Source organism: Diplotaxodon limnothrissa, linkage group LG14 (genome assembly GCF_057381915.1).
Source record: "Diplotaxodon limnothrissa isolate DT_005_m linkage group LG14, D_limnothrissa_male_GT1.1, whole genome shotgun sequence".
Classification (NCBI taxonomy): domain Eukaryota; kingdom Metazoa; phylum Chordata; class Actinopteri; order Cichliformes; family Cichlidae; genus Diplotaxodon; species Diplotaxodon limnothrissa.
In genome coordinates, this window is record NC_140609.1 from 12,382,998 (window position 1) to 12,398,000 (window position 15,003).

Genomic DNA, 15,003 nt, shown 5'->3' on the forward strand with positions numbered 1-15,003 from the left:
ATCGAATCAGGACTTTGAGAACTGGAATCGAATGGATTATAGAAATCAGTGATGATACCCAGCCCTAGTGAGCAGCCTAGGCCCGACAGAAGTGGATGTAGCCGTGGGTAATAAGAAAAGATGAAAATAACTATTGATAACTTTTTTGTTAAGTTAAAGCCTGATCCGTCTGAAATTCATAGCCAGTGCTCTGACACAGTGCCATCAATCTTTGAATGCTGAAAAAGCACAGTGTATCCAGAAAACACATTATATGCTGCAATAAATGCACTGCCCAAGTGTCCCCTCTCCCCACTGCCTTTCAGCAGCATGCAACAGCAAATAGGTCGTCAGAGGAGGCCGAGATGATGATTAAGTTTAACATTTTCTACAATATTGACAAAGCACTTTAAGCACAAGATTGTTAGTTTATAATTTAGAAATGAATATTATCTGTATGGACTGCAATTCCCCCCCAAAAAAGTGCACATGTAAAACTGCGGTGTTAAGCGATGCGGTTGAAAAATCTGAGTGCGCCTAATTTTTGTGCTGGTGCGCCCATGGCAAAAAGTTAGTCTAGAGCCCTGTCTGGACAATCAGCAGTGGTGAGCAACAAAGACTGTTTTTCTCATGCTCCTCCTGAACTCATGAACGTAACAAACAATAAATCCAACCCCTGTGAACTCCTGCTCTGAGGATTTAAGAACCTGTTTTCATTCTGTACAATCTGAACCCAGTGTTAAAATGACCAAGACTACTCTCCTTAAATCTGAGGGAAGAAATATTCAGACTGCTGTGAAATTTCCGGAGACTGCAAGTTCTGTTTCCAAGTCAGCTGAAAGGGAGGTGGTTAATGTTTCTAAGCCAGCCTTTCAGCCATGTACTTTTCAGCAGGGGCACAGGCAGTTGATAGGGACGGATATTGCAGGCTGTAACTTAAGCTCTCTGAAGGAAGAGGCTGTCTGTTCCCCAAGGACACTTAAGGACTCTAGTTGCCCCTTGCTACAATCTATTAAGATTGTGGCTCCTTCTAGGGACTGTTCTGTGTCCCAGTTGGATGTTTCTGAGGTTGCCCACTTTCCAAAGACTATATGCCCAGACCCAGTTGGCAATATTGTGCATTTTGAGACTGTTCCTGAGCTTCTCTCTCCTCCTGTTCCTGCTCCCAGGGCTGCTCGGGCCCAGCGTTCCCCTCCACCCGTTTCAGTTACTCGGGTGGGAGGGGCTGGTGTTCAGCTGGTGCCGGCACCCATTCCTGTGTCCGCTGGAGGCTCAGGTGAGCCCGTCCAGCAGTTTTTCTCATGTTCAGGAGGCTCAGGAGGATTAGCTCAGTCACCATCAAAACCACCATCACTACAACCTTTATTGCAGTCCTTAGCTCAGTCTTCACTTCCACCACAATCAGCCCCGCTACCTGTAGCTCAGTCATTACCACAACCACACTTACTACAACCTTTGTTAAAGTCCATAGCTCAGTCAGTAGCTCAGTTGGTAGCGCAATCATTAGCTTTGTCATCAGTTCAGGCTCCAGTGCTTTCACCCATCCAGTCAGCCACTCATCTACACCCTCAGCCAGGGGTCTCAATTACTTCTGGTCCTGAATCACGCCCTGCTGGAAGCTCGAGTGAGCCAATCCAGCACGTCGCGGCTCCCACGTCACTGTCAGTCTCCGCTGGCAGTTCTGGAGAACTGTTTCAGCCGTCCGTCTCTGCTGAAGGGTCCGAGGGACCCGTTCAGTTGCCTGTCTCCGCTGGAGGGCCCAGGAGGCCCGTCCAGGCATTTTCTGTTTTAGCTGGGGGTTCAGGAGAACCCAGCCAGCATCAAGCTTTGTCAGCTGGGGGTTCTGGAGAGCCTGGCCAGCATCAAGCTACGTTAGCTGGGGGTTCAGGAGAACCCCCGCTTTCCAGGCCTCTAGTTGGGCATCATGGGCGTCGAGGTCGGCCTCCAGACCTGCTCTGTCACTGCAGCTGGCCTCACGGCCGGCCTCCGGACCTGCTTTGTTGCCGCAACTGCCTTCCGTGTGGCCGGCCTCCTGAACTGTTTTGGCTCTTGTTCTGTCGACCTCTGGGTCGACCCCCTGAACTTTTCATGGACTTGTTAAGATCCGGTCTAGTTTTGTTTTGAATCGTTAATGTATTTTGGACGTGTGCTCCTTGTGTTTTGTTTGTGAAATTTGGGGGTGACATACACTCTTACACGCAACTCTCTCTGTGTCTCTCTCACACACACATGTCCCACAAGAAGATTGTTATTTATGTATCTGTGCATTTTCTAGTACACACATGTTGAATAATTCATAGGACTTTGTACAAAATATAAATGTCTTCCATGTGTTATATTGTGGTTTGATGTTTGCATATGTGGATGTTTTGTTTCTCATTTTTTTGCTTCCCCCAGACTTGGGCTATTCCAGATGCTCACCTGAATGATAGAGAATAAAAAGAAGCCAGTTGCTGTTACAGGGGTTGGGTTCTTTGGTGTGTTTTGGTGGGTACACTCATGCTTTCATTAATAAAGATTACTAGATGATAAATATTTTTGCAGCCTCGTGCCATTTTGTTTGAACCTATACGTGACTGCTGGCCAAACTGATATAAATAGTAAGTGAAGTAAATAAACTGCCTGTGGCTTCTCAGGAAGTCCTGCATTTGGGTCCTGTTATTCACTCAAACCTGACAATAACACATCACCCTGTTTTACCCACAACTGTAAATTTTCAGAGACATCCTGTTACATTTACTGAGATCAGCAACAGACTTTCTGAATTCAAACCTCAATACAAATGTGAAAATGACTCAGCTTTTTCTTTTTTTTGTTTTTACAGCATTATGGACTATAAGTTAAAGCAATTAATGATGCAGTGAATGGTGGTCAAAGGGTTGATCTTTACACAGAGCACGTCTGTCCCTTTTTATTAGCCCATTACAATTATTCCCCCATCACTTTAAAAAGGCAACAAAACATGCATGTAACATTTCTTCAGAGATGTAATTCAGTTTTAATTATATAGCGCCAAATCAACACAACAGTCACTTCAAGGTGCTTTATATTGTAAGGTAAATACACTAAGTAATGCAGAAAAAAACCCAACAATCAAATGATCCTCTTTGAGCAAGTACCTGGCAACAGTGGGAAATAAAAACTCCCTTTTAACAGGAAGAAACCTCTGGGAGATCAAGGCTCAGGAAGGGGCAGCCATTTGCCACAACTGGTTAAGGGAGAGGGGAGCAGGACAAAAGAAACACACTGTCATGGTCTGCGGTGGGTGGCTGGAATTTCCATAAGGCTCCTGAACTGACCTGGGATCCGCCCCTGGGCAGGGCCAAGTCCAGCTCCTGCACACCTGGAGCCTATTGCAGGCAATCAAGCCAGAGGGATTTAAACCACACGTTGATGTTCAGTCACTGTCAGTTCGTCATCAACACATTTGCTGTATTCACCTTGGCTCACGCGCCACCGCCGGGCTCAGGATACCAAGCAATCATTCTGAAAATCTCTCTGTGCCTCACCTGCCTGCCCTCCTGCCATCACACTCCATCTGAAGCCCCGGATCTCAGGCCAGCCTTTCCACGCCACTCAGCCTCCCCCTGGATTCTCATCACCCCCCTCTCAACACTCCATGTCCCCTACTGCAAGTAAGAATTGCTACTCTTACAACTGGCCACTTCAGAGCTGCCTCCACTACCTCCCTAACTCCTCTATCTTCTCTCTTCAGTGTGACTGTTCGCATGATAAGGTGGGGCCAGGTTTCACAATGAGCTCACCCGAAACTCTGGCTGATTGGGACCCACGCCCAGTTTCACACCTTGGCTCAGGCGATTAGAGGATCATCAGGGGGTCCTTTGTCCCTCTGTGGGGGGATACTCCCACTAGGTTTATATCTGGGACTCTCCACCATTTGACCTTAGAACTGAAGAAGCTTCTCGGATGAGAGGTGAAACGTCTTCAAGCAACTTAAAGAAGTCCAGACGCTTTTCTTTGCAAGCTCCTTTGACTCCACGTCTTATTTTATTTTTTTTGTCTTTGCTATGTTTTCTTTTTTGCACTTAAGCCTAATAAATTGTTACATCATCTGCTGTCTCTGCTCTGGGTTTCTGCACCAGAGTCCTGTTCAGTACAGGCCACTCGGCCCCGTGACAGTACTAACTGGCCAGAAAATGGACTCCGCAGACCCAGTACGTGCAGCAGTCTCCAAGCAGGGAGCCATTTTAGGGGCTCATAAGCAAGCGTTGCAGGCCCTCGACACCCGGTGCCAAGCCATAGGCGAGACTCAGGCTAAGATCTTAGCTTCCATGCAGGAAATTCAGTCAGCTGTTTCCTCTACTCCATGCCCGTCCTCTGCGTCTCCTGCACCCGTGGCAGAACCTCCCCAGTCTTCCCCAGCTCCAACCCCTTCAGGCTCCGTTTTTTGCGATGTTGCATTCCCAGAACCCGAGCCGTACTCCGGGGAGCAGGGTCGCTGTACTGCCTTTCTACTAAAATGTTCTCTCGCGTTCACGCATTCTCCCCGTTCTTTTGCTAGCGATTCAGCTCGGGTAGCATATCTGGTGGCTAAGCTTCAGGGCAATGCACTGTTATGGGCTGAGGCTTACCTGTCGGCTCATCTGCTCCCAACCTGTTTGTATGATGATTTTCTGTGTGAGTTTAAAAGGACCTTTACTCATCCAGAATCTGAGGGCAGTTCTGATGAAAGGTTGCTTGGGTTACAGCAGGGGAGCCAGAGTGTCGCAGAGTTCATTATTGACTTCCGTACCGCAGCCGCTGAGGCCAATTGGCCCGATCGTGCCCTTCGGGGAGTGTTCTGTCGCAGCAACACACCAACCAGGACCCAAGCCCCCGAGGCCCGGCTCTCAGTTAAATACCTTCTCCAGGAACAAAAGGCAGTACACAGCTGTTTCACACCTTAAGGTTCACACTCCCTTGCTACCTCCCAGAGTCCTCGAAGAGACAAAAGACTCTTCGTGTGGAGTGTCTGCTCCCCCCAACTTCCTTACTACACCCCCACCATTTGTCTTACTGTATGGGTGTCAGACATGTTTAAATCCAGTGGCACCAAGGCATTATACAATAAGATAATGTGATTAATACATAACTAAAATAAATTCCTATACAATCCCACCCTTTCATTCTTAAATCAAGAATCACATTAATACCAGAATTTCTTTCCTGACATTGTGTATATCACATCAACATTATTGTACACTTAAAGGAGTTTCACACTGTGTATCCTCACTTCACTGTTCTCCCACCACCCTTTGTTCATCTTTAATCTTCCCCACAATCTAAGCTCTCACATGCAAATGGCAACAACAATGATACAGAGGAAAGGTCTTCTCCAGAGTGTCAAAGTACTTTGCATGGCAAAGTGAAACAGCATTAGGTGGTCATTCCCAGTCACGGTCATGGCTCCTGGTGTCTGTGCCATTTACAGAGTTATAATTCCAGCGCTGATCTCCCTCTGCGCTGTCACCTTTGGAGCTTAGCACGCTCTCTTCATCCCTCGATTTCTGTTTCAACGCGGCTGTAGATTTAAGGCAGAGCAAGTCGTACACTTTAGTTGTCTTCCTCAACGTCGAAATCTCTTTCATTTTATTTAAGATTTTGCTGTGCGAAATCTCCTCGTGACAATCCTTTGGAAGCCCAGTGGTGCAGCCCACTGTCGTTTGTCTGCTGTCCTGGAGATGGTTCCTGCTTCTCAATGGTCCTCTTGAAGCCTTCTCTCTAGCGATGTTCGATTCGTGAACAAATCGTTCAATACTCGAGAATCACTTTACTGACTCGTGAATCATGATTCACAAGCCCAACTGACTCACTGACTCATCCCTGTTTCTGTTAGCAAACTAATTTGCTTAGTAGAAATATATCTAGCTTATAATTAAAATTGTGGGGGGGGAACAACGGCCAGTTTCTTAACAAAAGCATTTCTGCTCTGAACTGGAAGAAAAAACCCTGAGTAGAAGCTCACATCAAGAAAATAGCTCCTCGGTTCACAGTAGCATCGCTCTGCTAACATGCTAACAGCACATTTGAGCTACTCACCCCCTCCCTCCTGTGCTGAATCATAGAGCGAACGAATCACTCACTCACTCACTCACTCACTCACCCCCTCCCTCCTGTGCTGAATCTTAAGCGTAAGCGAATCACTCAGGACTCGCTCACCCCCTCCCTCCTGTGCTGAATCATAGGGCGAGCGAACGAATCACTCACTCACTCACCCCCTCCCTCCTGGCTCACAGCTTCTTCTTCTTCTTCTTGGTTGGCAACCGCATTACCGCCCCCTGGCTCACAGCTCAGTGGACATTTAGATGAGAAAATATATATTTAACACATTTAAGGAAAATACTAATAAAATAAAAATAAACAAAATAAATGTTTATTAAGCAATTTTGATAGGAAATTGCTTAATTTTAGAAATGTTTTTGCTTTATAAAATAGTTGTTTTTTTTAGAATCATTCATCTTAGCAGTGGGATTTACATGAAAAGAGAAACAAATTAAGTTTGAGTGAAAATGTAAATTTTTTGCACTCTCTGGTCAACTGACTCAGTGAATCAAATGACTCAAAAAATCCGATTCACTTTGGTGAGTGACTCATTAAAACTCGATTCAGTAAAAATGGCCTGCCTCCCTAAAAGAATCAAATTTACCATCACTACTTCTCTCCCAGTCATGGTCTGCATCTGCACCTCAGTCAATCCTTCCATATCCCTCATGTCACAGCCTCTGCAATTTAAAAATGAAAACTTCCCCCGGACAACCCTCTTTTGCCTTCTGTCAGCTTAGCACAATTAGACATGCACAATAAAGTTGTGCATTGTCTCTTAAAAATTCCAGGGCTTCTCCCCTGGAGTAGCTTCACTCCAGGCCCTGTTGTAAGAAAAAAACATTAGCAAGTGGTATGTCCTGCTGTAAATCATGTGATTAGATCCCACGATTAACCCTATGCTGTGGAAAAAGTGATGTAGATGTTAGCGCAGCGCATCTGTATGCACACTTTCTCACAGTGACCTCTGCACTGTAAACAATACAAGGTCATGAATAACACACTGCTGGTAAATTCACAAAGACACAGAAAGTGGCAATTAAAAGGTTAAGTCAGCACGGCCCAAAAGCCCATGCAACCTGTTGCTGTCACCTTTCTACTCCTGTAAAAAGAAACATACATACATCCACCCTTTTGTCACTGTCTGGGTGGAGGTGCAATCTTGCATACTGGTGTCAAGTCAGTTAAGCTTTTGTCAGTCCAGTCAGTCCCCATTTTTTATTTGCTGACAGTAGAACCTCTTGTGATGCAATAAGTTTCTACTGCCAGCAATGACGTCATTTCAAAAAAGGAGAAAAGAAAATTTAGACTGGATTACCTCGCTGAATCCTTTTTGACAGGGACTTGTTTTCTGATTGTCCCAAATAAGTGGCTTTCTCCTGAGCCCATTTTAATTTTGGAGAAGCTCACTTGCGATTGTTCAACATGTTGTGTAGTGCTTTCAATCCAGATATTGCAGGCCTGCTTGAAAAAAAGAAAATTGCCGAACAAAAAATCTCAGTGCACTGTTAAAAATCAAAAAATATGAAGGCCTAGTTTTAGGACTTGTCTACAACAACAACAACAACAATCTTTATTTATAGAGCACATTTAAAAACCTGCGGTATACCAAAGTGCTTAACATAAGAGACAGAGAAGTAACACGAGTATTATAAGGCCTTAGCAAAGTATCAAATATACTCACAGGTCAATGCCACTAATACACAGGGGTAATATAAAATGCATATCAAAATAAAAACATAAGAAAAAATAGAGTAAGTCTAAAAGTCAGGTGCGAGCATTAACAAGCAGGAAAGGCGAGATTAAACAAATAGGTTTTTAACCGTGATTTAAAAGATTAGATGGAATCAGACGGCCGCATCACAATTGGAAGGTTATTCCACAACTCTGGTGCAGCCAGGGCAAACGCCCGGTCACCTCTAGACTTCAGCCGAGATCTAGGCTGCACCAAGAGTAACCCAGTAGATGATCTTAATGCTCTGGCAGGAACATATGATTTAAGGAGTTCCTTAAGGTAGCTCGGTGCTGTGTTGTTGGTAATTTTAAATGTAAGCAGTAGTATTTTAAATTGGATGCGGTATTTTATGAGTAGCCAATGCAGGTCAGCTAGAACAGGAGTGATACAGGCAAACTTCCCAGTTCTGGTCAGAATGCGTGCTGCAGAATTTTGAATGAAGACCAAAATAAAGTGAGTTGCAGTAATCCAGCCTTGAGGTCACAAAGGCGTGCATGAGCTTTTCCAGGTCCTTATGCGGAACATACTGCCTAGCCTTAGAGATGAGACGGAGTTGGTAGAAACTAGATCTAACTACAGCAGACACTTGTTTATCGAGTTTGAACGAGCTGTCAAACAACACGCCCAGATTGCTAACAATGTCAGAAAGGGAGCTGGTAAGGGAACCAAAGGCATCACGAAGTTGGCCACGAGGAACGTTGCTGTCAAATACCACAATTTGGGTCACACTATGCACAATAAAGTGCATAGTGTGACCCAGTTCAACACAGTGATGCCAAATTAGTAACAAGAACAGGTTTGGCTGCAAAGAACAAAGTGCGGTTTCACACATTTTAAAGTGTTCATGAGAAACAAATGTCGATGCTTCTTTCCAACCACAGGAGGTACACAAGAAAGCCACCACCCAATTTCTTTCAAACACTTTGAGCTGGAAGAGTAACTTTGTTCTTTCACAGTCTGTGGTTGCAAGATGAGTGCAGGAACCCTGCACACAGTGCAACCTTGAAACGCATACATACAAACATATGTAGAAATGTCACTTTCTGGGCTTTGTAATGCAACTTGCTGGTTATATTAAAACAATAACAAGAAAAGAAAACAGAGATTTATGCGGTCAGACCTTGAAAAAGACATCATTCTGTCATCTCAGTTCATTTGAGACCTATAATTCTGGGTCTCAAAAACACTGAAAGAGACAAGAATGCTTTACTCCCATCCTCTATACAAGGCACTGTACCATTTAGATATTGATCTCAAACTTTCCTACCTGCTATTTTATTTAGTTTGTTCAAACCTTTTGCCATTTCTGTTTGTTTTATTTTTTTTCTTTTTTATTTCTGATTCTGATCTATTGTTTTATATTCTGTAAAGCATTCTGTGAGTGTTTTATGAAAAATGCTCCCTCATAATTTCCTGTTTTGTGTTGTACATTACTTTCTTGACAATTGTGGTGTAGGTTAAAAATTCCATCCATCCATCCATTCATTCGCTTCCGCTTATCCTTTTCAGGGTCACGGGGGGCGCTGGAGCCTATCCCAGCTGTCATAGGGCGAGAGGCGGGGTACACCCTGGACAGGTCGCCAGTCTGTCGCAGGGCCAACACACAGGGACAGACAACCATTCGCACAATGGCAATTTGGAGTTTCCAATTAACCTATCCCCTCAAGCTGCATGTCTTTGGACGGTGGGAGGAAGCCGGAGTACCCGGAGAGAACCCACGCAAACACGGGGAGAACATGCAAACTCCACACAGAAAGACCCCGGCCTGATGTTGGAATTGAACTCAGGACCTTCTTGCTGTGCGGCAACAGTGCTAACCACCGTGCCACCGTGCTGCCCAGGTTAAAAATTGATTAGAATAATTTTCAGCTTGTAAAATCATTCAGCCGATAAATGTGCTTTCCCATGATCCATGTGTTGTTGTTGTTGTTGTTTTCACTTTTACTATTAAACTCTAAGTGCATCATTAATCCGAATTATATGTAAGGACATTTGGGGAAAGGCCAGATTAGATTCATCCACCTTAATCATATTTGAATTCTGGTACCAAAATCACAGAAACATTAGTTTAATGATTTATTTTTAACAGTTATTTAAATTAAATCTCTGTGGTGGTTGTCTTTTGTATAGAATACAATGAATAGATCCTGTGGTCTGCTAAATTCCCAGAAGGAAGCAGGTAAGAGCCAGATAAACATCAAAACATTTATGCTCATACACATCAAAACGTTCCTTAAAGATGCATGGAGACATGAATGAACACGAGGAAGAGCAGATTTTGACTTGAATTAGCATTTACTAGCTTGGATGATTTTGTTTCTCTGTCAGTTCCTCTGAAGAGCATTGAGGTGGAGCTGGAGGTGAGGGACCATGTGGCTACAGTGGTCTCCACTCTGAACTACGAGAACAAGGAGGACAAACCATTAGAGGCTGTTTTTGTCTTCCCTCTGCCTGGAGATGCTGCTGTCTGTCATTTCAGTGCTCAGGTTGGACAGACACAGATTGTAGCTGAGGTGAAGGAGAAACAGAAGGTGAGCTGGACAGTAAATATAACCTGATTATAAGTGAGCTTCAAAATAAACACAGTAAATGGCCTGTATTTGTATAGCGCTTTACTAGTCCCTAAGGACCCCAAAGCACTTTACACATCCAGCCACCCACCCATTCACACACACATTCACACACTCCCATCACAGTGAATGTCACTGACATGTGTCACCTGTGCTTCAGGCTCGTGAGGAGTATGATGATGCTCTGAGCTCCGGTCAGCAGGCCTTCCTATTGGAGGAGAGTGATGAGAGTCCAGATATATTCTCTCTGAGTGTGGGCAGTCTGCCTCCAGGAGAGAGCGCCTCCATCAGGTTGGAGTACGTCACTGAGCTGGCTGTGCAAGCTGATGATGGTCTGAGGTTCTGTCTGCCTGCTGTGCTCAACCCTCGATACCAACCTCAGGGTAGGAAAGCAGATGGCACTTTAACAGAAAAAAGTTTCATTTCTGCATGTAAGGTGGTGGGGAAATTTCCACTCTTTTTCTGTCTGTAAAAACATAAAAATTCTAGAATAAAACAGAAATATTTTTTTTCAGAAGTTGTGATGGATATATAAAAGTTACATTGACAATGAGTTCAATATAACACAAAAATATTCGGTGGAAAATTTACTGCAAAATAACTTTGTTTTCATTATCACCTTTGTTTACAAGCTCAGAAAAAATGTTGTGGGATGGGTTTCATTTTGCATTGATTCTGGCCTTTAAAAATGTTCAATTATTTGATTTCTCCTTAGTTTTTATTATAATGGCATTTTACTATCGGAATTTCTTTTGATATCATTTGAAGTTACAACTGGATCAAAGGGTTTTTATTCAATCTCATGTCAAGTACAGGTAGTGAAGGTGCAGGTGTCCAGGTGACTTCTGTTCCAGCCTCTCTGGTGCCCTACAGTCTGTCTTTTTCTGCCCGAGTGTCCTCTCCTCGTCCAATCTCTAAAGTAGAGTCCAACTGTTCCCTGGACCCTCTGCAGTACCTCAACACTGATCAAACCCAGGCCACGGTAGGTAGAGTGCTGATGTGTCTGCTGTGTGTGGTTGTTACTTATTACTGATGAATAAATATGAATGTGTTTGTGGTGTGCAGGTCAAGCTGGCTGCAGGACACAAGTTTGACAGAGATGTTGAACTGCTGATTTATTACAAAGACGCCCACCAGCCCACTGCTGTGGTGGAGGCAGGACAGGCCTCTGCTGAGCCGGGTGAGTGAAAATGAGTTACAATTTGCAAATAAAAAGTTAATTATCTTTACTCGTCAACTCAGGAGTTATATATGTTTGAATAAACACTAAGTGGGGTTGTTTAAAAAAAAATAGAATAAAAAATTATCTCGCTTTTCAGGCTCTCTGATCCAGTGGTGATGGTGAGTCTGTACCCTGAGTTACCCCAGTCTGTGATGTCTTCAATGGCTTCATGTGGAGAGTTTGTGTTCGTAGTGGATCGATCTGGAAGTATGGACTGTGCTACGAATAACACTGAGCAGCAGGAATCTTGGATGAGCAGTGCCAGGGTACTTATGATGTTAAAGTTATAAAACACTTTTTTAATGTTCCTCTTACACAGTGGGCTCACCATCTTTTCCCTGTTCTCTTAATGACACTCTGCTGCTCCTGTTGAAGAGCTTACCAATGGGCTGCTATTTCAACATTTACAGTTTTGGGTCCATATATGAACACATCTTCCCGTGAGTCTCTCCCTCATATCAGCCAGCCCAAGGAAAGGCCATGCTGTCTTGGTTAAAATATCTGAATGGCTTTTTTGATGCATGTGTTTATGTGATGGCAGTAAGAGTGTGGAGTACAGCCAGCAGACCATGGAGGAGGCTCTGAAGAAAGTTGAGCAGATGGAGGCTGATCTTGGAGGAACAGAGATCCTGCAGCCCCTCAAACATATTTACAGCCAGCCCTACATTCCCAATCAGCCCAGACAGGTAACACATACAGTGGGACACTTTCCTAGGGTGGTTATGGCTCAGGTTGTGCAGCAGATAATCTGCTCATCACAACGTTTGTGGTTTGATCTCTGGCTGCATGGAAATGTGTTCTTGAGCCCCAATACACAGAGCAGAGTGTGAAAAATGACAGAAAATGCTTAGACATAGAAAAGAAATCCTGGAGCCCTTCAAACATATTTACAGCCAGCCCTATATTCCCAGTTAACCGTGACAGCTAATATACACATTGGCTTACATTAATTTACTGCCGACTTTAGAAACATTAGCTAGATAAAAACCACTTTGATATAAAAAGGTGGGTTATTTTTTTCATGTTATGTTCTTAGCTGTTTGTCTTTACTGATGGAGAGGTGGGGAACACCAAAGAAGTGATCGATCTGGTGAAGAAGAACTCAGGTTCTCACAGGTAAAACCACAAACACACGAATATCTACACAGTTCCATAGAAAACTGCAAATACAACAATTTTCTGTGGATTTAAAGAAAACTGTTGTATTTCCAGGCTAAGGAGCTTTGAAAGAAAAGCAAGCTAAAAAGCTTCTTCAGTTCTAAGAGCAATTTCTCTTAGAACTGAAGAAGCTTTGTCAGTTGTGAAACATCCTCAAGAAAACTTAAACAAACTTAAAGAAGACCAGGTGCTTTTTTTCCCAAGCTTCTTAGACTACGATAACCTGGATGACTGAGAACCTTCACAGACATGTTGTGTTGCAGGTGTTTCTCTTTTGGGATTGGGGAAGGGGCCAGCTCTGCCCTCATTAATGGGATGGCCAAGGAAGGAGGAGGTCACGCTCAGTTCATCACAGGGACTGACAGGATGCAACCAAAAGTAAGACATAAACACAATTATGAATGAGGATAATGACACCATATGAAGGACCATATTTAACAAATTCATAAAAGATACTACATCATCTTATTTTATTGGTTTAATTATTGGTAATAAACCTAATCCAAGGTTTTTGTTTGATGCTGTTAAAATCTCCAGTTCTTTTGATCTTTGGGCTGAAGGAAGGACAACACTCGGTGTATAAATGCTCAATCAACAATCATTTTATTCCATACAATTCTCATTAATCCATAAAACACTTTTGAGCATAAACCATCCGGAGGGGAGATGAGCGCAGGAGGGTGTCCGCCAGATCTCATAGTGTCTGAGCGTTTCTCACATTCTTATACCCTCAGCCCCCCTCCAAAGTCATAAAACCTAAACATCCACATTCTTTCTCTCTCTCAGTGAGCCTAAGTTATGACCTTGGCTACCTGTGCAGTATGTTCTGTTCTTTTCTAATCAGACAAATAAGGCGATGACTCTCTGAAAACAGTATTTCTTATACCTCAGCAGTATAATGCATCATAAAACAATATCATTCATTCACAATAGATTAGAAGTCTAATGTAATACAAATCAGTTTAATAACTGTAATAATTATCACCTTCTTCTAAGTCAGGAGCATAATGCAAACTAAAACTACATAATGATTTCACAATCTTTAATTAGGGGTTTAACGTGGCATAAGATAATATGATCTCACTACGCCATCAGCACAACACACCCAAGAGGTCATGAGGACAGGGAAAGCAGATTGAGGAGCATTAAGGAATCTGCTGTGTTCATGGGATAATTTTGGTTGGCTGGTCACCACTGATCCATGTGTTTGCAATTTGTGGATAAAGGCTCTATGGTTCAGCTTTCCAAACATGTAATACACACACACTGGTGATGGCAAGCTACATTGTAGCCACAGCTGCCCTGGGGTGCACTGACAGAGGCGAGGCTGCCGGACAATGGCGTAAGGGTCCTAAGGCTAGACCCCCTATGCTAAGCAAGCCTACCGCAGACATGAGCGAGACAGATAAATATGAAGGCGTGCCGGCTCGGAGCGGAGATCTCTGTCCAGAAGAGCGCAGTCCTGGGAACAGCTAAGATACTGCGCAGGACCCTCAAGCTCCCAGGCCTCTGGTAGAGGACCCGAGCTTGAAGGATAAACCGCCCGCATGGGCGTGCTGGGTGTTTTTTTAAATTTTTATATATATCTGTGTATTATATGTTATATAAACCTTAGTCCCCGTCTAGAAAGGAAATCGTTATAGTTTTGTGCAAAAGCACTGAGTAGTATATTTTCATGCATTTTTCTAGCATATGGAAGAATCTATTGGGGTGCCAGTGTCAAAGGTAAAACCCAGAGTGTAACAAAAATGTAATGTAGTTAACAAAATGTAATGTAGCAAAATGACAAACGTTATGACCCCGTAATGTTTTCGTTCTTGTCTGCAGACTAACAGTCCACAGGTTGGGTGCTCTGACTCTGATTCGCTCCATGGAGATGGAAGCGAGAGATCGCAAAGGACAGCAAGATGGAGGAGTGAACGAGAAAGTGGTGCAGCTCAGTGTCCAATCAGGAGTGAGCAGTTCTTTCACTGCCTTCATTGCTGTCAACAAAGTCAACAGCAAAGTGATTCAAGGACCTCTTGTGCGCAGAAATATCGCAATTGTTAACCTCATACAGGGAGTGCAGAATTATTAGGCAAGTTGTATTTTTGAGGAATAATTTTATTATTGAACAACAACCATGTTCTCAATGAACCCAAAAAACTCATTAATATCAAAGCTGAATGTTTTTGGAAGTAGTTTTTAGTTTGTTTGTAGTTTGAGCTATTTTAGGGGGATATCTGTGTGTGCAGGTGACTATTACTGTGCATAATTATTAGGCAACTTAACAAAAAACAAATATATACCCATTTCAA

At 43.5% G+C, this 15,003-nt stretch overlaps 1 protein-coding gene across 1 annotated transcript; it reads left to right on the forward strand.

The window, feature by feature from the left end:
- Positions 1-9,892: 9,892 nt before the first annotated feature.
- Positions 9,893-14,783, forward strand: LOC146618504 (von Willebrand factor A domain-containing protein 5A-like). The gene is made up of 12 exons (XM_085371509.1): positions 9,893-9,935; positions 10,085-10,287; positions 10,487-10,709; positions 11,142-11,308; positions 11,392-11,510; positions 11,646-11,814; positions 11,900-11,988; positions 12,090-12,234; positions 12,585-12,664; positions 12,970-13,084; positions 14,396-14,445; positions 14,534-14,783. The coding sequence occupies exons 1-12, from the start codon at positions 9,893-9,895 to the stop codon at positions 14,781-14,783; spliced, it is 1,653 nt and encodes a 550-aa protein (XP_085227635.1).
- The last annotated feature ends 220 nt before the right edge of the window (positions 14,784-15,003 follow it).

Coding starts and splice junctions, on each gene's coding strand:
- LOC146618504 (XM_085371509.1), top strand. CDS start 9,893: ATGAATAGATCCTGTGGTCTGCTAAATTCCCAGAAGGAAGCAG. Junction 11,309..11,391: donor CTGATCAAACCCAGGCCACG/GTAGGTAGAGTG, acceptor TGTGGTGTGCAG/GTCAAGCTGGCTGCAGGACA. Junction 11,815..11,899: donor CTTGGATGAGCAGTGCCAGG/GTACTTATGATG, acceptor TGTTCTCTTAAT/GACACTCTGCTGCTCCTGTT.